General features: G+C 39.3%; 2 protein-coding genes and 1 long non-coding RNA gene across 4 annotated transcripts in view; 2 read left to right on the forward strand and 1 right to left on the reverse strand.

The window, feature by feature from the left end:
• Positions 1–2,976, forward strand: part of LOC143883234 (ATP12 protein-like protein) — a 30,254-nt gene extending 27,278 nt beyond the window's left edge. The window contains exons 3-4 of the mRNA XM_077386584.1: positions 2,127–2,404; positions 2,706–2,976. Coding sequence (XP_077242699.1) covers positions 2,127–2,404; positions 2,706–2,813 — 386 coding nt within the window. The 3' untranslated portion in view covers positions 2,814–2,976. The remainder of the gene's footprint in view (positions 1–2,126; positions 2,405–2,705) is intronic.
• Positions 2,977–9,756: 6,780 nt separating this feature from the next.
• LOC143847327 (uncharacterized) lies at positions 9,757–24,165 on the reverse strand. Its single transcript, XR_013235021.1, has 3 exons — positions 23,784–24,165; positions 10,960–11,001; positions 9,757–10,835 (listed from the first exon to the last, which is right to left on the reverse strand). It is a non-coding gene; the product is annotated as an uncharacterized LOC143847327 (long non-coding RNA).
• LOC143847197 (putative disease resistance protein RGA4) lies at positions 9,972–15,026 on the forward strand. 2 transcript variants are annotated; one of them, XM_077355974.1, is made up of 3 exons: positions 9,973–13,374; positions 13,949–14,122; positions 14,429–15,025. In XM_077355974.1, the coding sequence occupies exon 1, from the start codon at positions 10,219–10,221 to the stop codon at positions 13,306–13,308; it is 3,090 nt and encodes a 1,029-aa protein (XP_077212089.1). In that variant the 5' UTR covers positions 9,973–10,218; the 3' UTR covers positions 13,309–13,374; positions 13,949–14,122; positions 14,429–15,025. The 2 variants fall into 2 exon arrangements, with proteins under 2 accessions (XP_077212167.1, XP_077212089.1); XM_077356052.1 differs by lacking the exon at positions 13,949–14,122 and having other exon boundaries at positions 9,972–13,374; positions 14,429–15,026.
• Positions 24,166–27,278: the final 3,113 nt, after the last annotated feature.

Raw genomic sequence — 27,278 nt, forward strand, 5'->3', positions numbered from 1 at the left:
ATATTTTTTAGATATATAGGGTTTTTTTTGGTGGGTGTATAGTAAGGATGACGAGTGCCGGCTGAAGTTTAAAATACCATGTCTACGATCAAAATTTACCACTTAAAACGGTTTACAAACTTGCACATGAAAGTGCTTAATTTGAAGTTCAGACATCACCAATTCACCATGTGATTGGTTTGGTGGGTAACAAGTTGCAACGCTGGATTGGGTTCTCCTTGGATAATTGCGCAAAGAAGAGTTTTTTTTTTTTTGAAAGGTAACAAAATTTTATTCCAGAAACAAAAGGTGATACATGGGGGACCAGGAGTCCCCTCGAATGATAACAAGCCCTAGAAGGCAATACAATCAATTCCGTATGCGTAAATAAAAGAGTAAAAACAAAGACTTATACTAAGTCATCCAATGAGTCAGAGACAAAGAGGTGAGTGGTGTCACTATTAACACCCTCTTTCGCCAAACCGTCAGCCATTGAGTTTGCAGATCTTCTCATGTGAGTGAATTGAGGGTGAAGGAGACGGACCAAATCCCAAATTTTGTCTAAAGTATGAAGTCGCCAAGGTCTGCTGCTACGATTCTTAGCTCAAGCAATAGTATTAGCTGAGTCACAAGGAAAAGTTGTTACAAACGAGACATTGAGAGAAAGGTCTTGGTTCAAATGTCTTGGATTCTATGTGATGGAATATTCTCCGTCTTCATTCTATTCCCTCCTTGCTGCATGACCTGTTGACTTTTCTCTTTCCCTCTATGGTGCTCTTTACTCCTTGTTGAGTGTAGAGTCCTCTTATTGGGACGACAATATTCTATGCCATTAATGATAAGGGGAAAACACTTCATGTCTATCCCCTTTTTGGTCAAGTAGACTAGAATCACATAGTTTATTCTTCCTTGTTTTTTCATTATCTATTTCCCCTTTTTGGTCAACTTGGATGAATTACTTTTCCAACAAATGGCACTGATAGTTGCTTTATGTTTTGTTGCTTAGTATCAGTCATACACAAATTCAAGGTGTTGAATTGAGAAACCCAGAAGTTAGGAATTATGTGTTCAAGTATATTTTACCTAAGAAATTAATGTTTTTTCAATAAAGGTTATAGTGAGTTTTTTCAATAACGGTTATAGTGAGTTTTTTCAATAACGGCTATAGTAAGTTATATTAATGGAACTTAAATGTTTAACATTTTCTTTTTTCTTTATAGAAGGTTTCTTTACAGAGTAGAAATAAAAACCTACAGTAAATTTAAACTTACGTGCAAATCAGAAAAAAGCTGGAAACAAAGTTCCAAATATGTCGATCCTGAATTCACGTGTTGAAATCTGTCACATACTCATGTGCCTGCATATCACATGTTCTGCTAGGGTGAACCTTGTTCTTCAATGTCTGAAAGTCCTAATTAGTAGGATTTTGAGCTTTGGCCCTCATGTGATATTGTTTGTAGTTCTGAAATGCATTCTGTCACAAATAAATCTTTGAGTTCTGACCACAATAAGTAAAATTATGTCATCTGTCTCAGAAGCTGATTGAGTAAACTTTTTAGCGAATCCAAGCATGTATATGGGCTGGTCATTAAGTGAAGTTCATAGATGTTGAATATTCCACAGTTTCAAAACTCTCCTGCATCATCATTTTCTCACCTGAGTCGACTCATTTTTATCTCGGTTGCATTCCTGTCGGAGTCCACATTTTGCCCTACAAAGTCAAACTCCTTTGACTCTCCCGAGTACTCGGCTGCGTCAACCAAGTACTCAGCAGCTGCATTTACCAACTATTTGGCCTCATCTACCGAGTACTCAGCCGTGTTTTGAAACATTGGGACATTCCCTTAGTTTTGTCAGGTCCCAGGTGATTTTACACAAAAATAGATACCCTTCAGAAACTATCAACTTTCCTCTTTTCCCTCAAGTGGACTAGTTCAAACTTAGTGTTACATACAGTTCTATATTTGAATGCCTCTGTCACTCTGGATTATAGATCACTAAACTCATTTTCTGCTACATTAGTTTAAATTACTTAAAAACCTTTAGCCCTTTTTAGACGTTTTATTTTGATTATTTGTCGGTGTCATTTATTTGATCTTAAATACAACACGGATTTTCTTACATTTGTTTCTTCTGAATAATTGCAGAAAAACAAATGGAAAAATTCGATCCTTTACTTGATTGGGTTAAGTCAGAATTCGGTTTTAAGCCGGTAGTGTCCTCGAGTTTCTTTGGTGCCAAGCAAGAGGATGGTCTGGTTAGTGCCATTGAAAACTTTCTAAAGAAAACAAGTGACTGTGAATTGGCTGCAATCGATGCAATGACGGCAGCTGCACATTCTCTGATAATTTCTATTGCAACCTTTCGTGGAAGGTTGGAAATTGAGGAGGCCATCGAGTTGATTAGACTCGAAGAAGATTTACAGGTTTTTCCTTTCGTCTGTTCTTTTGCTTTCATTCCATACATCTTGGGATATTTAAAACTTTTTTTTTTGTTAATTTTGGGTTTGTATCAGGAAAAAACTGAATTAGCAAAGCAAATAATATTGTGAATTTATTGCGATATTATTTTAGTGATAGTTTACGTAGTTGAAAAAATAAAATATTATGATAGCTTGATTTTTTCAGAATCTTGGAGTTTTTTTTGGGATTATGTCGTTTTATCAAAAAATCACAAAATATTGAGATATTTTCGAAGTGACTGCTTTTTCGTGGTTTATTGTGCAGGTTGATCGATGGGGCTTGGTTGAAGGTGGCCACGATGTCGATATTGCTGATCTTAAGGTGCAAATCTCATCTGCTGCTGTGTTTCTAGGACTTTCAATGAGAGTATGAGCTCTTCTCCCTTTCTAGTGTTGCTTTTATGAGTTCACTATTTATTGTATAGAGGGCCATCTGTTTACTAATAACTGTGATTGATTAATAATCTAACTTTGAGTTTTAAACATGCTGAAACTCAGAGAGACTCAGATCAATACTAAGAGAAAAACATTTTTAAGACTGGTTTTTGCTTGTTTTGGATTTTGAGAACCGATTGTGAGTCCAAAACTGTTTTGGATGATTATTGTTTTTTTTAAGAAACAATCCTTGTACAACATGAACCAGCTGCCATGTGATTTTCAATGAGAAAACTCATCTCACCCAGTGGGTCCCAATGATGGGTGGAGCCCACTATGTAACACTCCTGCATGGCATGGGTAATTTGGTCTTTTACAAGGTAAAATTTTGTCTTTTCACATACAAGGACATTTAAGTCTTTTTCAACAAGTCAAAAAGAAAAAATAAAAATAAAAAATAAAATTCCATCATGGGTGTTTTGGTCCCAATGATGACATGGCCTGATTTTCTAATTAGAAGAATATTTAAAAAACCCCCCACCCCCACTCTACAGCCGGTGCAACACTTCCAAACCACTATCTCTCTCTCTCTCTCTCTGTTGGTGGGCCCAATAATTAATTTGATGGAAATCTTTGAGCAAGGTAGCCCCCACCCATGTTTTTCAAAATGAAACGTATGGCCGGCACCACGGGATGATCCAAACCGTCCATTTGATGGGTCACAATGTAAATAGGTTGCCAGCGCTCCTATCTAAGAGAAATTGCATATTATGGTAACCTCTATGGATTGGAGGGTTGCGATCATCCCATGGAAATGATTTTTGGGGTAGAACCTATTTAGTATTTACCTTGCAGCCAATCAAATTGACGGTCTGGATTATCCTATGGTGTGGGTTGTACACTAACATTAAGGCCCAATTGTAGGCCCCACCATATTTTTCAAAATGAAGTGTACATGGTAGCCCTATTAGTAAGGCTAACGGCAAGCGAAATAAAGAAAGCAGTTGCCTTGACGAGGGATCGATGGTTGCGATCATCCTATGGAAATGAGTTTTGGGGCACATCGTATTTACGTTCCGGCCCATCAAATGGATGGTTTGGATTATCCTATAGTGTGGGATGTACAGTAACATTAAGGCCCAATTGTGGGCCCCATCATATTTTTCAAAATAAAGTGTACGGTCCAGACCACAGGAGGATACAAGCCGGGGCCGCAACGTAAATAGGTTCTGCCTCAAAAATCATTTCCATAGGATGATTGCAAACCTCGATCTATAAGGTTTCCATAATATTCAGTTTCTCTTTAGATCGGAGGGCTAGGATCATCCTGAGGAAATGATTTTTGGTACACAACCTATTTAATGTAACCTATCAAATGGACGGTTTGGATCGTCCCATGGTGTGGGCCATACGGTTCATTTTGAAAAACATGAGTGGGTCCTACCTTGCTCAAAGACATTGGTTTGGAAGTGTTGTTTCGGCTGTAGGGTAGAAGGGTGAGGATGGAATAGTCGCATTTTGAACGTCTTCAACTCTGCCATCCCGTTTGAACAATTACTATTCCTCTTTCACCCTTTATCCAAGCAGCTCCCATCCCATTTTCCTTCTATTTGGGCTACTGGTACTGGCACTACCTTGGTTTGATAATTGCAAGAACTCATCTTGTCTTTTATTCTTTAAACGGCTGTCTAAGGTTATTACAGTTCCTAAAAAGCTCTCAGAAGCCATTTAAAAAACAAAAGAGAAGCTGAGTTTGTGCAATTATTAAAACATAGTACATTTTTTTACTCAAAATGAACAAACTATCGTTATATGTGAAAAGACAAAAATTATCTCGAGTAAAAACCTTGATTTTGGCAGCCATCCCATCAAAAGATGATGTAAAATTTTGGGCCCCACATAATGCATGGGTTTGAGAGCGGAGTTGGTGGGACCCACCCTATCAAATCACGATATAAAATGGTGGGGCACAATCTATGCATGAATTTGGATGGAGATTCTGGGCCCACTCATGGGTGTAAAATGGTGGGGCCCACCCATGCTATGCACGGGAGTAAAATGATAGGCCTTACTTATCAAAACATTTGTTGTAAAATGATGAACCCACCCATGCTATGGATGGGGTGTAAAAAAATTCAGTAAATTTTTTCCATGAAATAAGTTTTCCAATAAAAACTTTCAATGGAAATAAAATGAATGACAAAGGAAAGTAGGGGTTCAACTCGGCTAGATTTTTGGTAATTCAGGTTGAACTTTTAGGCTTTTTACAATAGAATTGGGTCAGGTTGGGGTTGATTCCAGTTCATTTTTTTAGCAAAAGCTCAACCTAATATATATCTGCCTAGTTTAGAAGCATAGTTAGCAAAACTCCGTTTTAAACAACATTATTTTTTGGGCAGGAGGAGAGAGATAGACACATGGGGAGTCGATTTATCAATTTGGGGAATCGATTTATCACTGCCCTATTTTTTTTGAAAAAATGTGTTTTATTGTTGTGCTGTTTAATACTTCGCGTAAATTTTTTAAAGTGAATAAAACTCCGTATTTTTGTGGAAAATGTTTTAAACACGTTTAAAACCCGTTTTAGACTATTATATGCATTTTTTGGCCAACTTTCCAACTTTATCCCCACTATATTTTGTATAATACAAAATCTTTACCACATTTTTTTGAACTAATACTGTGTTAAACTCGAATTTTTCCCATCCATCATTTTGCCTAATCACATTTTGCTAACTATGTTTAAGCATATGAAAAGCAGATGGAGCCCACCATTTCATACCTTTGACAGCCCTGTAAACTATTCGCAACAAATACACGTCTGGGAGGGCCCATCTATGTAATATCAACCTCTACTCCTTTTGGCTGAATTAGATATTATATAGGGATAATTACATTTACACCCCCTCTAGTTTCTGACATCCACTTCCACCCCTATAGTTTAAAACGTGACAAATACACCCCTGTAGTTTCAATTTGTTTAAGGGTTGCCCCCTCAGCTGAAGGTTGAAGGGTTAGGATGATCCGATGGAGCTGTTTTTTTGGCACACCCTATCTATGTCAGGACCCATCAAATGAACGCTTTGGATCATCCAAATAATGTGGGCCCATACCTGAATCCAAAGCGTTTGATCAGCTCCATCGGATCATCCTAACCCTTCAATCTATGGACGAACCTTCAGCTGAGGGGGCAAACCTTAAACAAATTGAAACTACAGGGGTGTATTTGTCACGTTTTAAACTATAGGGCTGGAAGTGGATGTGTCAGAAACTAGAGGGGGTGTAAATGTAATTATCCCTATTATATATTAGGAAATATTATCAGCACAACCATGTTTTGTTATCTGCACTAATGCATCTTGTCTTATAGAATTTAAAGAGGGGAGATGATAAATTCGTACCCCTGTAGGATGATTCGCACCCGGTTAACGAGAATTGATGTAAAAAAGTCTCATTTAAGTCTTTTTGATGTCAATTCACACTGAAGGGGGGGTGAAACATCCTAAAGGGTGTGGGAATCAGCACCCTTAAAGAACTGTCAAAAGGTTATTACATTTCCATGAAAGCTCTTACAAGCCAATTAAAAAAGAAAAGACAAGCTAGGTCGTGCAATTATTAAAACATGGTTGTGCTGACATCATTTCCATATCTATCTACTATAATAAGCTGGAATGAAAAGAGGAGGGTTTTTTCAATTTTTTTGAAAATCACTTGAGAATTACACCTCACATTTTTTGACTTTTTTGAACAAATGCCCCCATTCAACTCATATAATTTCAATCCTACCCCCCCTCCTTTATGCTTTTAACAAAGGCACCCGTTAGATCATATAATTTCAATCCTACTCCCCTTTATGCTTTTAACAAAGGCACCCATTAAAGCCGTATAATTTCGATCTTACCCCCCTCCTTTATGATTTTTTAATTAAAAAACTATAGGGTGATCTTGACCGTCCGATTTAAGATAAGATGAATTATGGAAACATCTATAGATTGGAGGGCTAGGATCGGCCTATGGAAATGATTTTTGGGGCACAACCTATTTATGTTGTGTTCCATCACATGGACGGTTTGGATCAACCTATGACGTGGTCCGTACAGTTCTTTGTCGGCCTGTGCATCGCACGGGTTTTTGACTAGTGTGTGTGTATATATATATATATATATATGAGAAAACGGTTCCTACACATATGTGTAGAGAGTTCTCTACACACTAGCTTAAAATACAGTGGGGGCCCACATTGTTTGGGTGATCCAAGCCATCCATTTTAAAGGCCCTCACATAGATAGGGTGTCTACAAAAAATCAGATCCATAGGATCATCCCAACCCTACGATTTGTGGAGGTAAAATGGATGTCTTTAAACCCTATATATATATATATATATATATATATATGAGAATAGAGTTCCTAAGGTGTCACCTCATATAGCTTATATGAGGTGGCGCTTAAAAACATAAGGGGCCAACTTTGTTTGGATGATCCAAACCATTCATTTGAAAGGCCCTCACATAGATAGGGTGTGCCCAAAAAATTAACTTCACAGGATCATCCTAACTCTTCCATTTGTGGAGGTTGAAATGGATGGGTATAAACCTCCATAAATTTGCCCATTTTAACCTCCATAAATGGAAGGGTTAGGATGATCCTATGGACCTGATTTTTTGTAAGCACCATATCTATCTAAGGGCCTTTCAAATGAGTGGTTTGGATCACCCCAAAAATGTGGGCCCCTTATGTTTTGTGAGCGCCACCTCATATAAGCTATATGAGGTGACACCTTAGGAACTCTATTCTCTCTATATATATATATATATATATATATATATATGAGAAAACGGTTCCTACACATATGTGTAGATAAGTTCTCTACACACTAGCTTAAAAAATAGTGGGGGCCCACATTGTTTGGGTGATCCAAGCCATCCATTTTAAAGGCCCTCACATAGATAGGGTGTCCATAAAAAATCAGATCCATAGGATCATCCTAACCATTCGAACTGTGGAGACAAAAAATGGACTAATTTGTAAAGGTTTAAAGACATCCATTTTACCTCCACAAATCGTAGGGTTGGGATGATCCTATGGATCTGATTTTTTATAGACACCCTATCTGTGTGAGGGCCTTTAAAATGGATGGCTTGGATCACCCAAACAATATGGGCCCCCACCATTTTTTAAGCTAGTGTGTAGAGAACTCTCTACACATATGTGTAGAGATGAGAACATGTAACCAAGGGATGAGAACAACAACATTTTTTGGAAACTTCTTGGTCATTCACCTTTTTCTTGAAATGGAAACATTCTAAAACCACATGTAACCCAGTTGGGCAGGTAAACAGATTACCCATTTCTCATCTAACCTTAAATCAGAAGGAAAAATGAAAGTGATCAGAATCCCACACGCCATGTTGTATTTATCCTCAAGAAACATTGTCGACTTTCTCCATGCTTTTCTTTTAGAAACACATAGGCTCACTTTCAACAGATTTTGTCTTACTCATTTAATTCATCTGATGTGGCTGCTCTATCATGCAACAGTGGGCCGCAAAATGCCTTCGGAGGTCGTCCCCAGCAAATCCCATCCAATAAAGGCAGTTGATATCTAGACTACCATATTTTGATAATGGCACTACTCACTTTGTTTGTACTTTTTGGAGGTTAATAGCATCTTTGAGTAGGGTAACATCCCTAAAAAGATTATTAAAAATTGTAAAACAAAATGAATAGTGAGCCTCTAGCTCAATGGTCGAGGCGTTGTTCTTCAACGTAGAGGTTGAGGTTCTTTTGATTCAATAACAAAGGGAAAAATACACTTAGACCCCTGTGGTTTCTGACACATTCAACTTAACCCCTAATGTTTAAAAAGTTACAAGTAGACCCCTGTGGTTTCAATTTGTATATGGTAGGTCCCCTTAGTTGACGGTCCGTCCACAGATTGAAGGGTTGGGATGATCCGATGGAGCTAATTCTTTGGGCACTCCCTATCTATGTCAGGGCCAATCAAATGAACTCTTTGGATCATTCAAACAATGTGGGCCCATACCCGAATCCAAACACTACAAAAAACACAGTGGGCCCACATTGTTTGGATGATCCAAAGCGTGCATTTGATGGGCCCTGACTTAGATAGAGTGTGCCTAAAAAATTAGGGGCCAATCAAATGAAGGGGTCTACCTTACACAAATTGAAACCACAGGGGGTCTACTTGTAACTTTTTAAACATTAGGGGTTAAGTTGAATGTGTCAGAAACCACAGAGTGTATTTTTCCCTAAAAAAAAAAAATGAATCCACACTCAAAGACATTCCTCATTGGTGGGGTTAACTTTTTATTAAAGGGAGATTCCTCACTTAACAAAAGAAACACTTGGGCCATGACCTTGCCAACATTTCCTTCTTGTTTACAATTGCTTTGCTGCTCTTCTCAATCCACTAATTGAGAGGTTAGAACATTTAATTAACATCATTTAGCATCCCCATGGTGGAGCCCACTAAATAATGATCCAATTTTATTACCATGGCATCTGCATAGTGGAGTTCACCAGACAAAAGTCCAAATGGATTGGCCAAAACTCATATATGAGTTTTTATATTATCTTGGTGCAGATTTAAAAAAAATAAAATAAAGTAGAGCCCACCTTGTACGAAAATCCATACCATTCAATTGTTGGGCCCCCATGTAAATAGGATATGACCTAAAAATCATCTCCATAGGATGATCATAACCATCCGACAAGGTCCCTCTCTAGAGACCGGAGGGTTAGGATCATCCCATGAAGATGAGTTTTATGACATAGCCTATTTCCTTGAGGGGGCACAAGAAATGAAAGGTTTAGATCTTCAAACAAGGTGGGCCCTACTTATATATATATATATATATATATATATATATATATATATATATATAATTTTTTTTTATTTTTGTATATATTAAATTGAAACAGTATCTTCCCATGGTAGGTAACCTCAAATCAGAAGGCAAACTAAAGTCAGTAGTAGTAACCTGGAATCAGAAGGCAAACTAAAGTCAGTAGTCCAAGTCATGTTACATTTATCCAAAATAAAGAGGATTGCAACTTCCTCTATGCTTCCTTTTTTCTTCTCCTTCATTTCCTAGCAGTTTCCTTTCCCACCTAAAAGACCCAAAAGATAAAAACTACAACATTCGGGTTGAAAGTGACTTGCATAAAGATCAGAAAGCATTTGCACCTGAAGACATCAGAAAGCATTTGCATAACTGCTGAATATATTTATTATAACTCACAGTCAAGTAAAACCAGCAAACTATCCATTGGTCACAAAGTATAGACCTTCAAACAGATCAGATAAGAAGATCAAAAGCTTTGTTCCCTACACAAACATCTCTGGTTTGCCACATCTTAGTTTTTCCTGTAGCAAGAAGGATGGTAGATGCAATTCTATCAGTTGTTCTCGAAAAGGCGTTCTCTTCAATCTTAGAAGAGTTTGGATTATTATCAAGTGTTAACCAAGAGCTTAAAAAGCTATCCAGGACGCTGATGACAATTCAAGACGTGCTAAATGATGCAGAGGAGAGGCAAGTCAAAGAGGCGGCGGTGAGAAACTGGCTGCGGGATCTGAAAGACTTGGCTTATGATGCGGATGACATATTGGACGAGTTAGCAACCAAAGCTAGACAAAGGGAAGTGGAGGATGGAAATCAAACGGTACATAACTTGCTCACTTGTTTTACTTCCAACCCAATTTTTTATCGACGTAAAATAGCACGTAAAATAAAGGAGATCAGGGAGAGGTTAGATGAGATTAGCAAAGAACGGGATTGTCTTCGGTTGAACGAGGGAAATGAATATGGGCAGATTGAAATTATGGATAGACCACAGACTAGCTCCTTGATAGACAAATCAAGTGTTTTTGGTAGAGAAGAGGATATGCAGAAGATAATAGAATTGTTGCTCTCAGATGAATCTAGGGGAAAGAATGTTTCTGTTGTTACAATAGTTGGCATGGGGGGGCTTGGGAAGACCACACTTGCTCAGCTTGCCTACAATGACGAGCAAGTAAAGAACCATTTTGAGCTAACAATATGGGTCAGCATGTCAGTAAATTTTGATGTTAGAAGGACAACAAAAGCAATAATAGAATCTGCAACAAGGACAACTTCTAACCTCAATGACTTGGATCCACTCCAAGCCACACTTCAAGAAATTCTGCACAGAAAGAGATTCTTAATTGTGTTAGATGACCTGTGGAATGAAAATCACAATGACTGGGATGTTTTGAGAGTTCCATTTAATGTTGGGGCAACAGGAAGCAAAATTATAGTAACCACTAGAAGTGTAAAAGTTTCTTTGGTTGTGGGAACAGTACATACACTATGTTTAGAGGGTTTGTCAGATAATGATTGTTGGTTATTGTTTAAAAGGCGTGCATTTGTGGATGGAAGTTCTGATGGACGTGACAATTTGGAAATAATTGGTCGGGAGATCGTGAAGAAGTGCAGAGGTTTGCCATTAGCAGCAAAGACACTTGGTAGCCTCTTATACTCTAAACTAGATGAGAATGTGTGGGAAACAATCTTGAAAAGTGAACTATGGGATTTAGCTACAGAAAACAATGGTATTCTTCCAGCTCTCAGATTGAGTTATTGCCATCTCCCTGCACATTTGAAGCAGTGCTTTGTGTATTGCTCTATATTTCCCCAAGACTACAATTTCGAGAAAGAAAAACTAGTTCAATTATGGATGGCAGAAGGATTTATTCAGCCTAGTAGAGGGAAACAAATGGAGGACATAGGCGGCGAGTACTTTGATGGGCTGTTGTGGAGATCGTTCTTTCAATATTCATATAGTAACTGGGAAGATAAACCCATATATAAGATGCATGATCTAATTCATGATCTAGCACAATCTATTTCTGCTTATGAATGTTTTAGAATGGAAAATGATAACTTGTGCAGTATTTCAGACAAGACTCGTCATTCATCATTGCTTTGTGATTGTAACAAGCCAGTGTTTTTTGAGGCCTTCTATAAAGCTAAAAGCTTACGAACGTTTCTATTTCTTGGGGTATATTTATATCTTCCTAGCAGCATTCATCCCTTGGTTTCAGTCCCACATGATATGTTCTTAAAGTTAAGATGCTTACGTGTCCTGGATTTGAGTCACACTTTTATCATGGAGTTGCCTAAGTCAATTGGCAATTTGAAACATCTTAGGTACCTTGATATCTCTCAAGCTCGTATCAAAAAGTTTCCGGGATCAATTTGTCGCCTTCACAATCTACAGACACTAAAACTAAGAAATTGCTCTGAGCTTCTTGAGTTGCCCAAGGACATGAGCAACCTATTAAACCTACGACATCTTGATATGCATACTCAATTGATTAATTCTAGCCCCAAATTGAGATCCATGCCACCAAGAATTGGGACATTAACTTCTCTTCAAACATTGTCTGTATTTGTAGTGAACAAGGAGAGTGAATGTGGGATAGGAGAGCTAAGGAACATGATGAATCTCAAAGGATCAATCTGCATTTCAAAGCTCGAGAATGTGGGGAGCAAAGAAGAGGCCAGGGATGCCGAGTTGAAGAATAAGAAACACCTTCGTGAGTTGAAATTGCAATGGAGTCTTGACTATCCAAATAACTTACAAGATGAGATAGTTGAGGATGTACTTGAAGGACTTCAACCTCACATTAACCTGAAAATGATATGTATATGTCAGTATGGCGGCCTCAAATTTGCCAGTTGGATGGGATGTCCGTCCTCCAATTTAGAAACCATGTACATATTAAATTGTAGAAAATGCAAATTCCTCCCTCCTCTTGGGCAGTTACCCTTGCTTAAGGAGCTCTACATTCGTGGAATTCATGGGGTAAAACAAGTAGGTTGTGAGTTTTATGGTAAAGGCATTAAGCAGTTTCCTTCACTAGAAATACTAGCACTTCAGGACATGCCTGCTGTGGAGGAATGGTCCGGAATTTTCCATTGCCTTCAGGAACTTGAGTTAATAGATTGCCCCAAGCTGAGGGAATTACCAAACCTCCCTCCCACCCTAAGAAATTTGTCCATACGGAATTGTAAGCGACTAACTGTTCTTCCAAGGCTTCCATCTCTTGAGGATTTAGAAATAAATGGATGTGAAGAGGAGATACTGAGAACAGTGAATTACCTCACCTCGCTTACGTCCTTGAGTATTTCTGGGTTTCCAAAGCTAAAAGAGTTACCAGGAGGGTTCTTGCAATCCAAAGCTAAACTTGAACAATTATATATTGCTGATTTTGATGAGCTCGTGTCATTGCCAAAAGAGTTTGAGATGCAAGACCTCATCAATCTCAAAAGGTTGGTACTTTTTCATTGTCCCCAACTGGCATCCTTGCCACAGGAGGGTCTGCCCAACACGCTTCAGAACTTGCATATTGTTAATTGCCCCTTACTAGAGGAGCGCTGCAAAGGAGGAGGCGAAGATCAGCACAAGATAGCACACATCCCCAACGTAGAGATGGACGGACAATAGATTTCTCTGAGTCCCAGAATTTGCAACCATGTTCCTCGACAAAAGTAAAGGCCGCTGACATACAAGGTTTGGCTAATCTAATCTTATTTCTCATGCTTAAGAGTAGATATTTTTCATGCTAAGATTTGTCCTTATGAGGGCTTTCTTCTTCAGTTTTGCATTGATTTTGGGGCTGTCCATATTCTTTTAGTCATAAAACAGACAATGGATAGAGGGCGAGCCTTGGCGCAACGGTAAGGTTGCTCCATTGTGACCTGGTGGTCACCGGTTCGAGTCACGGAAACACCTCTGGAAAGCAGGGGTAAGGCTGCGTACATCTCCCCACACCCCGCAATGGCGGGAGCCTCGTGCACTAGGCTGCCCCTTTTGATAAAATAGACAATGGATGCAATCACAACAGATCCATTGTCCACTTTTATATTTCCAATAGTTTTCCCCCTTACAATCTGAGATGTTCATGCCATGCTTAAATTATTTTCTAGTTGTAAATACAGTCAAGGAAGATCCTTCTTCACCCTTTTGCTTATCCTAGGATTTGAATCACAAAGTTTTTTGTAGGGAAGAAACACTTTTAAGCGGTGTATCCCCCTTCTTTAATTAATAAGTGCTTGATTTTTTAGTGATTTGGACTCCTTACCAGATAACTTGATGTGATTGGAGAATCCTTCATTCTCGAAGAGGTTGGCATCTGTAGCCGTAGAACCCCCTATGATGATGTTCTATGTATGAAGAAACACAAGAAATGAGGAGATGAGTAATATAGAGACTGAGGATGATAGCGATGAAGATGACTGAGGATCCTCGGCTCAAGCAGGTGGTCATATAGCATATTCCCCTTTTTTCTTGTAATACTACCTCGATCGGGCTTCTCTTGGTTAAATTCATGGTTTTCCTTTCTTTTCCTTTGGGGGGAAGGCCTTCGAACTTCCGGGATTCTGGACAAAAAATTGGGAATTATTACAAGAAGGTTCATTGTGACTTCCGAACATTAACATGATTGATTGTTTTTGTCTATAAAACATGTCCTAGGTCCCATAATTCTCAATAGATGTTCGGATAATCCTAGCCATGGTGACATGGTGTGATGATATTATTAATGGTATTAACATTTAACATGTAGGGCACCCGATGTAGATTGCTAATCATTACTCTCGATGATGTACTCATGCTGCTTGGACTTTCCTATGATGGTAAGATGATTCCTTGCTATGAGAAGGTTGATACTTCACAAGCTTCCCTACTGTTAAAGAAGGCGATTACTAATGATCGTTGTGGTGAGGTGTGGCCGAAGTTTGCAACTTTGTGGGCTCAGCAAAATGTGCCTAAGATTTCCAGAAGTATGTATATGTAGGATTGTGAACAATGTATGGAGTTCTACTCCAAATATCTCATTGGGTGGAAGGATCTCCACAACATCTTAATTCAAAGAAGACAATATGGTAGGGTTATAAATTTTCAGGAGTATAATTTTCTCCAGCTGAAAGGGAATTGACACAATGCAAATCCATAGGTTCTTCAGAACAGCAATTGCAAAAGGAATGATGACGTTTGTATACAAAAATTATGCATTTTGATAATTTTAACAAATTTTTTGAAATAGTTTTGATGGGGTTTAGAAAGTCGATATATTAGAAGAAATAATTTAAGCTTAAGCTTTTAGAGTTCTACTTCTAAGTTGAAGTAGGAACGTAAATTAAGGCTGGTTCACCGTTATAAATAGTTTAAGCTACACTCTTAAAATTTTATAAGAGATTTGGGGTTGTTTTCTTTGGAAAGTAACTATTTTTACGAAAGAAATCTAGTTTGTTTGATTACTATTTGGGATTTGCTAGGGACCATCGCAGAAGGCATTTTGCGGGTCGGCTGTTACATGAGAGAGCAGCCACATAAGCTCACTTTTCAACAGATTTTGTCTCATTCATTTAAATCATCCGATGTGGCTGCTCTCTCATGCAACAGCCGGACAGCGAAATGCCTTCTGCGATAGTCCCTATCAAATCCCTTACTATTTTAGAAGCGTTTTATAGTTAGGAAGTGTTTAATAAAGATCAATAATATTATGTGCAAGGTACTTCAGAGGTGAAAAAGAGTATTTATATGATGTGACACTCTTATTGAGAAGTTGCTGATTATTTATGATTTTGAGGTTTATGCAAGTGTTTCTCTTCTTCTATTGTTTACTCTGAGGAAACACCATATCTTGGTCTCCTAATTGTAATTTATTGAGGTACAGCTTTGGTTGTTTGTCCTGAATTTAGTTTGAAACTTATGATTATTACTCTATTCACTGCACACAACTTCCAATCTAATTCATCTCCCATCTCCAACTAGCCACTCCATGCCCTTAATTAGTTATTTCCACCCCCAATTTGTCACTCTCAAAACTTAATCAGCCATCTCACATTCCAAATTAGTCAACTGCATTATCTCCACCCCTTCGCCATCATGAAGTGAAGGATCCTCCTTCATGAGGACCCCGAGTGAGGGTTCCGCGTACATAAGGTTTCATCATTTATTCTTTATTTGCATTCGCAAAATATCACATTTCATAAACTGGGAACCTTATTGGTGTTGTAGTTAATTTATTTGAATGAGAAATGAGATCATAGTTGTCAACCCATGACTCGACTTGTGGCTTGATTTCTTAATTTTATGACTCGTGACTCGACTCGACTCGTGACATGTAAGAGTTTTTGACAAGAACAGAAAGATGCCCTAGCTTATCTTTTCTTTTTTAATTGGCTTGTAAGAGCTTTTTGGAAATTGTAATAACCTTTTGACAGCTCTTTAAATACTAAAAGACAAGATGCATTCGTGCAAATAGCAAAACATGGTTGTGCTGATATCGTTTCCCAAATATAATTATATATCAAAAGATGAAGCATGTAAAAAATATAACCCAATAGCACATAAATAAAGCACTACGCCGAAAATATAAATAACTATATGCTTGTAACTTGCATGCACAAAAATTTAGGTTCTAAGTTCCAAATTCCAAGTTTTCAACCATCAAACACAAGAAAGCCCTGTCTTAGCGACTTGACTCGACTCGTAAGAGTCTTATTTTTCCGAGTCGACTCGCAGCGACTCGTTCAAGTCACCAGACGACTCGTAAGAGTCTTCAACAGAGGCGAGTCACCCATGAGACTCGCCACGAAAGCCCAACGACTCAACTCAGGAGTTGACTCGTACGTAAGAGTTTGACAGCTATGGCAGAGACATTAGCAGAGACCGTATTTATGGTGAGATCAGAGATGGGTGTGCTCCTACAACCCCTTCCAATCTCAAAACCACGGTGGAATCTAATTCTTACCCTTAATTTAGCGGTGCACTTTACTTTTTTTTTCTTTTGTTAATAATGGGCAAAGAGCCCTTTGTCGTATGTAATTTCATATCAATGTTAGCATCATTAAAACTCACACAACCAACATTAGGCCAACGTATGAAGGAGATGTAGCTAGCGACACCTAACCCTTTTTAAAATCCATTTGGTCGATTGGCTATGAGTACCAACTCTCATTCACTGGAGGTAAGGTTTCAAGTTTCGCATTCGGTATGTGTTTCGATCGTGACAGAAATAGAAATATGTTGGCTTTGGATGGAAAATCGAGGGGAAATACTGTAAAATCAAGAAGATGTATGAATATATATGCAAATGATTGACATTTAAGATGAAAATTCAGAAAAAGCTAGAATAAACACAAATACACTCGTTCTTTAAATGAGTATTATGAATAGAATTGAGCAGATTAAAGAAGATTACTTTTTTTTCGTGCGGGGGGGGGGGGGGGGGGGACGGGAAATTCCTTTGGTGAATTGGAAAGAAGTGTGCAAAAGGGTCAAGGGGGAGGTCTTGGTATCAGAAGGATAAAGGAAGTGAAAATTGCTCTCTTGGGAATATGGCCTTGGAGATTTGGAAAGGAGGGCTCACAGCCACGGGTTAAAGTTATAGTAAGTATGGCGCTTCTCCGAGTCAATGGGAATCAAAGGACTGTTTAGGCACCCTGGCCTTACTTTATGGAGAGATATCATGCAGTTCAGTCACTTGTTTGGAGAAGGCATTCGGTGTATTCAGGAGAGATGATTCGGTTTTGGCTTGATAAGTGGTGCTCGTTGTGTCCACTTAAGGATATCTTTCCGGATGTGTTATGAGTAGCAGATGACAAGGATACTTTTGTTAAAGACTATATGGATAAGAGTGGAGATTTTGTAGGATGTAGACCGTTGTTAAGAAGAACTTTTTTCGATAGAGAGATTGATTCTATTGCTAGGCTTTTTTTCAGTTGGTGGAAGAGGTTTATGTGATGCTATTGCTAGGCTTTTTCAGTTGGTGGAAGAGGTTTATGCCAAGAGGACTGGCGAGGATAAAAGGGTTTGGATCTGGAATTCATTTGGGGACTTCTCTGTGAAATCTTTCTAATTCCACCTTGTGACTAGCCCTGATTCTGCCGATATTACTAAGGTTTGGACGGTTCAAGCACCTAGCAGGGCTTGTTCCTTCGGTTGGGCGGCTCTTCGTGAAAGGATTCAAACTATAGATTTCTTGTGAAAGAGGGAGATGCTGATTATTGATCATTGTCCCCCTTGTAATGAGGCAGGGGAGTCAATGGACCACCTTTTCATCCATTGCCGCTTAGCCAGGTCGCGGAGTAAAATTTTGGGTAGATTCGGGATTGCTTGGGTATTTCCCACTAAACTTTTGGATCTCTTTTTTAAGTTGGTCTTTAGCTCCATAGAGAAAGAAAGGTAAAATCCTTTGGAATGTATCTTTCTTGGCCACTTTATGGGTTCTTTGGAAAGAAAGAAATGCTAGAGCCTTCAAAAATCATGCTAAGGGGTCAACCAATCTTTACATCAGTGGTAGCTTTCGCGATTTCCTGAGTTAAGGCTATCCCTTGCTTTAGCTTCGTATTGGCTTTTGATGTATGGAATGGGTGGAAGGAGATTTGTTTAAGTGCGGAGCAGAAATAAAAGATCGGGCAGGAATGGGTTCCTCCTGCCCCGGGCTTCTTAAAGCTGAATTTTGAAGGGTCTAGCTTGGGAAACCCGGGTCCCGTGGGTATTGGGGTTGTTCTATGGAACGAGTATGGGAGAGTTATTTGGGCCTTTGCACGTGCTATCGGAATAGGAGATGCTAGTGAGGCGGAGGTGTGTGCTGTTCACCAAGGTATTAAGCTGCTGGACAGAGAATGCCTAAAAAACGTGGTGGTGGAAGGCGACGCTTTAAATGTTATTCGCTGGATTAGTGGTTCCCATCCTCACCCTTGGAGATTCTATCGATTCTTTGATGAGATTTTTGATCGAACGAAATCCTCTTCTATTGTCTTCCAACACATGAGATGGTCAGCAAATGGTGTGGCTGATAGGTTGGACAGATAGGGGTAGGGAAGGAGGCATTAGAGATGCATGACTCTTTGCCCCCATAGGATTTGATCCTGTTATTTTCTTTCCTGGAGTTTCATTTCCTTAAATCATGTTCCTATTCCTATATTTTCCCTCTATGTATTGACCACCTTGACCCCCCCCCCTTTTTATTAATGAAATTTCTGTCATTCTAAAAAAAAAATCGCAAATACACTCTCAAAAAGCCATCACATAAGTAAAAAAAAACCATCCATAATGTTTAACAATATCGAATGCATGTATGATAAATCAATAATACCACATTTTGCATATAATCCATATAAATATCTATATGTAATACAGACACCACATCACCAATGCAATTCACATAAATATAAGGGAAAATTACATATAGACCCCCTGTGGTTTGGCCATATTTCGCTTTAAACCCTGTGGTTTGAAAGTCATCAAACACACCCCTTGTGGTTCCGTGGGTTTTTTTAACATGACTGAGTAGACGGAAAGAGGGAAATGACTGTTATGCCCTCGTCTTCTCCAACTGAAATTAGGGTTTTCATACTTTAAAACTTAAAATTAGGGTTTGATTCAAAATCTTGTTTATTTGTCAACATAAACCCTTGATTTAGGAGTTTTATTTGTCTTCATTCACATCATTATTATGATTTGCACATAAACCCTAATATTTTAGGGATTTTTTTATGTTTTTGTCAATATTTTTTTTTTTGAAAAGTGGGTTTGATGTAGCCATGGGTGGAGGTGATGGCCGTGGCCGGAGATAGCGACAACAGTAGCGGCCGAAGGTGGCCACGGCGGTGGCCGGAGGTACGACGGCGGCGACGGAAAATGGCGTAACCCTAATCTTTTGCAAATGAGGGTATTTTTGTCCTCAATATTAACCATGGTTAGTTTTAGTCATTTCGTTAGGTTAAGCTAACGGACCATCAACGGAGGGGGTCTACTTAAAAATGTCAGAATGTTGAGGGGGTGTGTTTGATGACTTTCAAACCACAGGGTTTAAAGCGGAATATGGCCAAACTATACGCTGCGGAAGCTCTGATTTCAAAAAATTTCGCCCGTTAAATCCTTAAACCGGACACGTAATCACGCCAAAGCCGCAATCGAAACCATATTCTGACGGGATGGAAAATGATCGAAAAAAAACCTTGAGGGGGGTTTGTACGTACACCACGAGGGAGTTTGTAACTGTACACCCGTTAGATCTCAGTCAGAAGAAGATGGACGGGAGAGATCGAGGGTGGATAGAAAAAGTGCTAGAAGGAGAAGAAGAAGAGGGAGGAGAGAATCTTAGGAGTGTGTAGAGAATGAGCCATAAGCTCACTTATATAGAAATAGAAAATTTGGTAATTCCCAAATTACCCCCAAAATCTCTACTTTCAAGTGTAAACAAAAAGCCCTCCTTCTTCGACTTTATTACAGCCGTGCCATTATTGATCTAAAATACCAAAATACCCTCAAGGCATAATGATAGTTACCAACCTGCCTAACCCAAAAGGCAGTCAGATCAATGACACAAAACTAACCCTTTAGCAATTCTAACCATCCACACCTGATCTCAAATACTGAAACCTAACAAGTGAGACCTCAGAGAACAATCATCTCCTCAACGAGAGTACCGTACCAAATCTCCATCTGACCAGAACGACAACATCACAATCCCATCTAGCCTGCCCTAGATCCACACATATACACCGAGATGAACTGCTCTAATCCCAAAGAGCCCCCATCCACCTCAGTATGTACTTGTTCATTTGTTGAGCAAACTGATGTTTTGCAAAAATAATTTTCTAAAATAAACATATTTAACTACATAAATAGATTTAGAAAATAACTCGCAAAACGATCGATAAAACCCGATAAAAATGCTGCGGCCGATAAAGATAAACAAGTGCACGCCATAGCCCAGGTATAGTGTAAATATCATGAGATCTTCCCCAACCACACATGCTATTCCGTATCAGTCCAACTGCTTTTCCAGCAATGCGCTAATAGGTCGAATCGATCACAACCGCAGGTTAGCATGCCAAAGTAGCGAGCATTAGACTTCAACTTCCTAGCAAAGCGAAGGGTACCTAAGGGCACAAGAGTTACCTACGGAACCGGCTCCTCACACATGGTACTAGGTAAAAAGGATTAATCCTGCACCTGTAGGTAGTGGTCTCTGGCACGTGTCACACCCAGTGCACAGCCATGGTGTAAATCTAGAAAGCACGTAGCAATCCGGAACAAAATATATCGTCATGCGGTTACACCATGCAGGATTAGTCCTTAATGACTATAAGGCCCATCCGACTAATCTTGGGAATGCCTCATCCTGGCTCTAAAACAGGTCAATCGTCCTGATCTCCTGTGGAATCAGGGCGGCCAATCACTTCGTCAGACATCCCAGATGTCAATGCGATCAGCCTCATCCCACACATCCCAGATGTCGGGGCCGGTCTATGCCGTGTGAGTAGCAAATCGCACCTATTGACGATCATTAATCAATCTCATCGATTAACTAAATCCATCTAGTTAATTAAAATGCATCCACATAAGCATGAGCATAAATGAAAAAACAAGGCTATCTCAAATAGCGAATAATAACCATCACATGTGCTAAATATGAGCATCCACATAAGATAAATGTAAATGAAATAAAATGCTGAAAAGCCACAAAAACTCCTACAACTCCCACTTGGCCTGAAACCATATCACACATAGCGTAATCCCATGCCTCTAGTATGACGCACAAATATCTCACCAACTAAAGGCTTAGTCATAGGGTCAGCCAACATCTCTCCAGTGGAACGTAACTGATGTCAACATCTTTGTCAACTAAGGCCTGACGAACATAGTGGTACTTCCTCCTAATGTGCTTCGACTTCTTGTGAAACTTTGGGTCCTTCACAAGAGCAATGTCAGAAGTATTATTGCATGACAATGAAATAGGATCTCTGGCACTAGCAATAATCTCTAAGCTCTCCAAAAGCTTACGGAGCCACACAGCCTCCATAGCTGCTGCCGAACATGCAACATACTCTGCTTCCATGGTGGACATGGCAATGCAATCCTGTTTCTTGCTTGCCCAAGGAACAAATCCACCTCCTAGCATGAAGACGTATCCTGAAGTAGACTCGCTCCCGTCTATATCACCACCAAAGTCTGCAAATGTGAAACCTTGTACATGCAGGTCTGAACCCTGATAGCAAAGCATGTATCCCTTGGCCCCCCTCAAGTATCAGAAGATCCTCTTGATGGCCTGCCAGTGGAGCATACCTGGACTACTCTAATAACGACTAATGAGACTAACAGCATAACAGATGTCGGGTCGAGTGCATAACATAGCGTACACAAGGCTACCAACCGCATGTGCATAAGGGACCTTACTCATCTTAGCCTCCTCCTGATCCGACTTAGGGCACATATCTACACTCAATTTTAGTCCTTTCTGAACCGGTGTGTCTATTGCCTTAAAGTTTGACATATTGAAACGATCTAGAATCTTATCAATATATATCTCTTGAGATAGACCCAAAAATTTCCTAGATCGATCACGAACGATTTTAACTCCCAAGATATAGCTAGCTTCACCCATGTCTTTCATCTCAAAATTAGAAGAAAGCCACTTCTTGGTTGCCTCTATCAACTCCATATCATTCCTTGTTAAGAGAATGTCATCGACATACAAAGACAATAAAAGAAATGAACGATTAAACTGCTTAATGTATATGCAGTGGTCCTCTTCACTCATTTTAAACCCAAATGATGTAACTGCATCATGGAATTTCATGTACCACTGCCTTGAAGATTGCTTCAGACCATAAATAGATTTAATGAGCGTGCAAACCTTACTTTCTTGACCCTTTAATTCATATCCTTGAGGTTGCTTCATGTAAATCTCTTCTTCTATGTCTCCATTTAGAAAAGCATTCTTAACGTCCATCTGATATAGCTCTAAGTCTAAGTATGCAACTATGGACAAGATTAGGCGAATAGAGGTGAACTTTGCCACAGGGGAAAAGGTTTCCTCATAATCGACGCCTTCAATCTGAGTGAACCCTTTTGCCATGAGTTTAGCCTTAAATTTGTCAATGGTTCCAAATGCTTTTCGCTTAATTTTTAGTACCCACTTGTTTCCTATTGCCCTCCCTCCAAGGGGCAAATCAACAAGTTCCCATACTTGACTTTTCATCATGGAACTTATCTCTTCATTCATAGCTAAGACCCATTCTTTAGAGTTAAGCGATTTCAACGCCTCAAAAAATGATCCTGGTTCATCCTCATCGACAGAAACACAGGTGAACGCCTCTCCATCATGCCCTTAGAATAATCGTTGTCGTCTAATGTGCGTCCCTCTTCTAACGACAGGAATGACTGGTGAGTCACTAACAACTATGGGCTCGACTCCACTAACCACGGGCTGGTCACTCCCACTATCCTCAACGACAGAAGGAATCCCTGCAATCACAAGTGTAGGTGGCTGACTCCCACTTTCCAAAGGGACCGGCATTTGACTCCCATTGTCTAACGATTGACTCCCACTATCTAAGGGCATCTCATGAAAATCCATATCCAACCTGGGTTTCTTCCTACTGGGAAAAGAATGCTCTAAGAATGTGACATCTCTGGACTCAATCTCAACAGAGTCATGGAGAAGTACGTAACCCTTTGAGTGTTCAGGATATCGAATAAAAATACACTCTCGAGTTCTCTTCTCCATCTTCCCACCTCGATTCTGATGAGGTATCAGGGCATGTGCCAAACATCCCCATGCTTTCAATCCACTTTTGTATATTGGCGGGGACAACTTGTCCCAACCTTTATTCAATAAAATTGTCAATTTTCAAAAAAATAAATATTGAACAGATTAGCAGAGAATACCGATGAGGCTGTCGTCTAATTTTATCAAGAGATCCAAAGTTTATAATAGTATGTAACAGACTTCTCACAATTTCCAATCAACAACATACATGTATGCTGAATTTTGAAAGCCAAACAAAACAACATAGACAAACACTATATCCAGCTCTCAATGATAGAATAATTTCCTTGAAAGATAATTTAGTTTTAATAAAGAAAAGTGCAACAGCATTTGCAGGAACAGTACTAACCTTGGTGTAGACCAAAATCAGTTGCAAGGATGATTACAGTAGTACAATAGTAGCTTTTCTGTTGGAGAAATACAACACCTAGAGCTCTCTTTATCAAACCCCCAAATCTTCAATCATCAAGTCTGAAATTTTTGCAGACATGAAAGAATATGCAGAAAAATAGTATCCAAAAGAAAGTATCCCTTTATTTTCTTCTCCAAAATTGTTCGTCCAGACTTAACATCAATACATATAGGACTCCTTTAAAAAACCCTAAAAATCTATGAGCAAAAAGGAGTGGAATTTCCCCTCAAATCCATGTCTTTATTCCCTCCTTTTGAATGTTTACAAAAACTCTGAGAAAAGGATTTCTTGACATACCTAAGACCTCCCTAGAAAATAAACGGACTTCAACTACTGAAGGGTGGCCCCAATCGGCTTTCTACCCTCTTTACCTTGCGACTAGACCTGGCAAAAAGTGACCCGGACCGCGGTCCACCCGGCCCGCCTGTAATTTACGGGGTCCGGGTCAATAGTACTGGCCCGTTTGAAATTTGACCCGGCCCGTATGGGTCACATCAAAACTAGCCGGGCTGGGTGGACCTGCGGGTGCCCGTAAAAACCTAAATGATTTAGATTGTATATGGTGTAAGCCCTTATAATCCCGTATTTTTCAGATTCTACTGTACGGACCACATCTTAGGATGATCTAAACCGTCCATGTGACGGAACACAACTTAAATTGGTTGTGCCCCAAAAATCATTTCCTTTGGATGATCCTAGCCCTCCGATCTATAGAGGTTTGCATAAATAATAATATGCGATTCCTACATAGATCAGAGGGCTAGGATCATCCTATGGAAATATTTTTTTGGGCTCAACCTATTTACTTTATTGCCCATCATATGGACGGCTTGGATCATCCTATTATAGTGTGGGAATAAAAACAGCAAAAAAGAAAAAGAAAAAAGAAAAACCCGGGGGACCCGCACCCGGTCTGTACGGGTGGGGTCCGGGTTCACCAAATTGTGACCCGTAAAATTTCGGATCATTTATGACCCGGCCCGTTATACCCGGACTTGTACGGGTTGGGAAAAACTTGGCCAGGCCCACCCGTTTGCCAGGTCTACTTGCGACTAACAAAGGGTGGACCCAATCCTCTACATAAATAGCTCTTGAAACTTAAAACAAAAACATATTGAATAAATCTTTCAAGAGAGAATATTACCAAATACAGAAAATGTATCTTGAAGTGCTTTGTTATCTATTGCCTTATCAAGATTCTTGATAAATATATTAGCAGCCCCACTTTTACAATTAGTAGGATCACGGTGAGAATACATTCGAATAGGCTTGCCATTATGAGAAATGAAGAGGATGGAGAGTCTCCACTAGGAGGCTTCTCATGCAAATGATGTATATATAGGCTCCAAATAGGGCATCAAATGTATAATGACTACATTACCCCTAATCTACAAGCAATGACAAAACTACCCTCAATACATGTTATTCAACACTCCCCCTCAAGCTGAAGTGTACGTACTATGGAACTCCAGCTAGCTACAAAGAAACTACAACAACTAAAAGTACAACAAAAAAGACCATACGACAAACAATACAATAAGCTCATATACGCATCTAGCTTGGTATAACACTTCTCAAGCTGATGTAGTGAATACATAATGAAAAGCATAATTAAACATAGTAACAGCCACAGTGAACAACATCGAGAACAATGGCCATAAAAAAAGAGCAGTTTCCCATGAAGTAGCATGACGGGAGAGCGATAAAAAATAGGGCATCCCCTTGAATTAGAGCCCGGCAAACACATCTACAAACCGCGAAGGATCGAATGGTAACACTTCTGCAGGGAAATAACAACGATCGTTTTTTTCCGATGAGTAAGCTGGGGTAAGGCATGACCCCAACCAGATATATTAAAGAGAAATAAGAAATATAAAGAGAGGGCCCCGAGGGCAAAAACAAAGAGGAAAAAACACACATAATGTAAAATTTAGAGAAGATTTCACTAAACTTGGATAATTTACAATGAAGTAATGAGTGTTTAAATAGAACACTCAAAAAGATAAACATGGAAAGATATAATCTCAATCTAATCTACTTTTCTAACAAACCTACCTTCATCAATTTGCCACCAAATCAAATCTAATATCCTAATTTATTTAGCTTGCCCCATCTAACCTACTTACTAATTTGATCTAATTGCCTCATCAAGCCAGATTACCACATTTAACCAATATGCATAATCTACCACCAAGATGATCCAACGGTGAATCTCAACCCCAATACAACCATTGGATCTCACATATTCTAACACTGAGAGAGGGCCATAGCCTACATATACTCCTACAAATGCAAGTACATATTTCCTCCTACAAATGCAAGTAAATATTTCCTTGAGCGTCATTCAGGATAATATCCAAGAGAGTCAGGGGAGCAAGGGAAGGGGGAATGTTTTCTCCTTTGATGGGGGCAATGCCACTTAGAGAGGAAGTCGGCCGCCGAACTCGCCTCCCTCCGAACATGGGAGATCCTCAGAGAGTCGAATTGCGCTAGGCGGTTTCTGATGTCTTCAATTCTGGGAATTAGTTTCCAAGGGGACCGAGCGGCATTTTTGAGAATATCTACAACAAACTTTGACTTTCACTCAATCCAGATTTTCTGAGCTCGATGCTTTAGTGCAAGCTCGATACCTTGTTGGATTGCTAGAAGCTCAAGGGCGAAGATTTCTTCCTTTTCCTCTGCTGTTTCTGATAATTCCTCCAATACCTCCTCCTTCTTCGTCCAGCCAGGCATCCATATTTACCTTGAGTTCTTCCCCATCAGGAGGATCCCATTTGCAACTTTTTTGGTTGATGGCCTGAGATGCGAGGATGGATCAGATCGATTGTTGGTCTACAACTTTGACGTATCCAAATCTTCATAGTGAAGAGAAGTATTTTCTATTTTAGTAACCCATCACTGTTAATTGGCAAGATGCACCACGTTTCTATTTCTAGAGATATACACTACTATTTCAGTCCTTGCCACTGCTATAGTGCTATGTTTATATGCTTTGTAAAAGAAAGAGTCTTAGTATATTTAGAGTCCATTTCTATTTAGAAATTTAGTTGTAGTGAATATGGCAGTTGAGTTTGCTTGGAGAAGGGGTTATTGTGCCTCTAAATCCACCTACGATGCAGGGTTGTTGCATATCTTTCACATACTGTTTCTGCAATAAAGAATATTTTATCATCTTCTCCTTAAAAGGCTATTGCTTGTATCTTGGGTTTTTGGATCCGAGCAACTTCTTTTTGAACGGTGTTTGACGGTGATCAACCCGACTTATTCTTCGCACTTTCGGCTACGCCAGGTTGGTATCAAAGCTTTGCTACTTTCCATGGCTTCCCACGGAGAACGAGAAAATCAAGAAACTGTGACAATGGAGATGTTCAACACTCTCCAGGCGACCGTTAATCAAATAGCGGAGTAATTGGCACTGTTGAATCCTATTGA

Source organism: Tasmannia lanceolata, unplaced genomic scaffold (assembly GCF_043159265.1).
Source record: "Tasmannia lanceolata isolate RefF3 unplaced genomic scaffold, GAP_Taslan_0.1 ptg000002l, whole genome shotgun sequence".
NCBI lineage: Eukaryota > Viridiplantae > Streptophyta > Magnoliopsida > Canellales > Winteraceae > Tasmannia > Tasmannia lanceolata.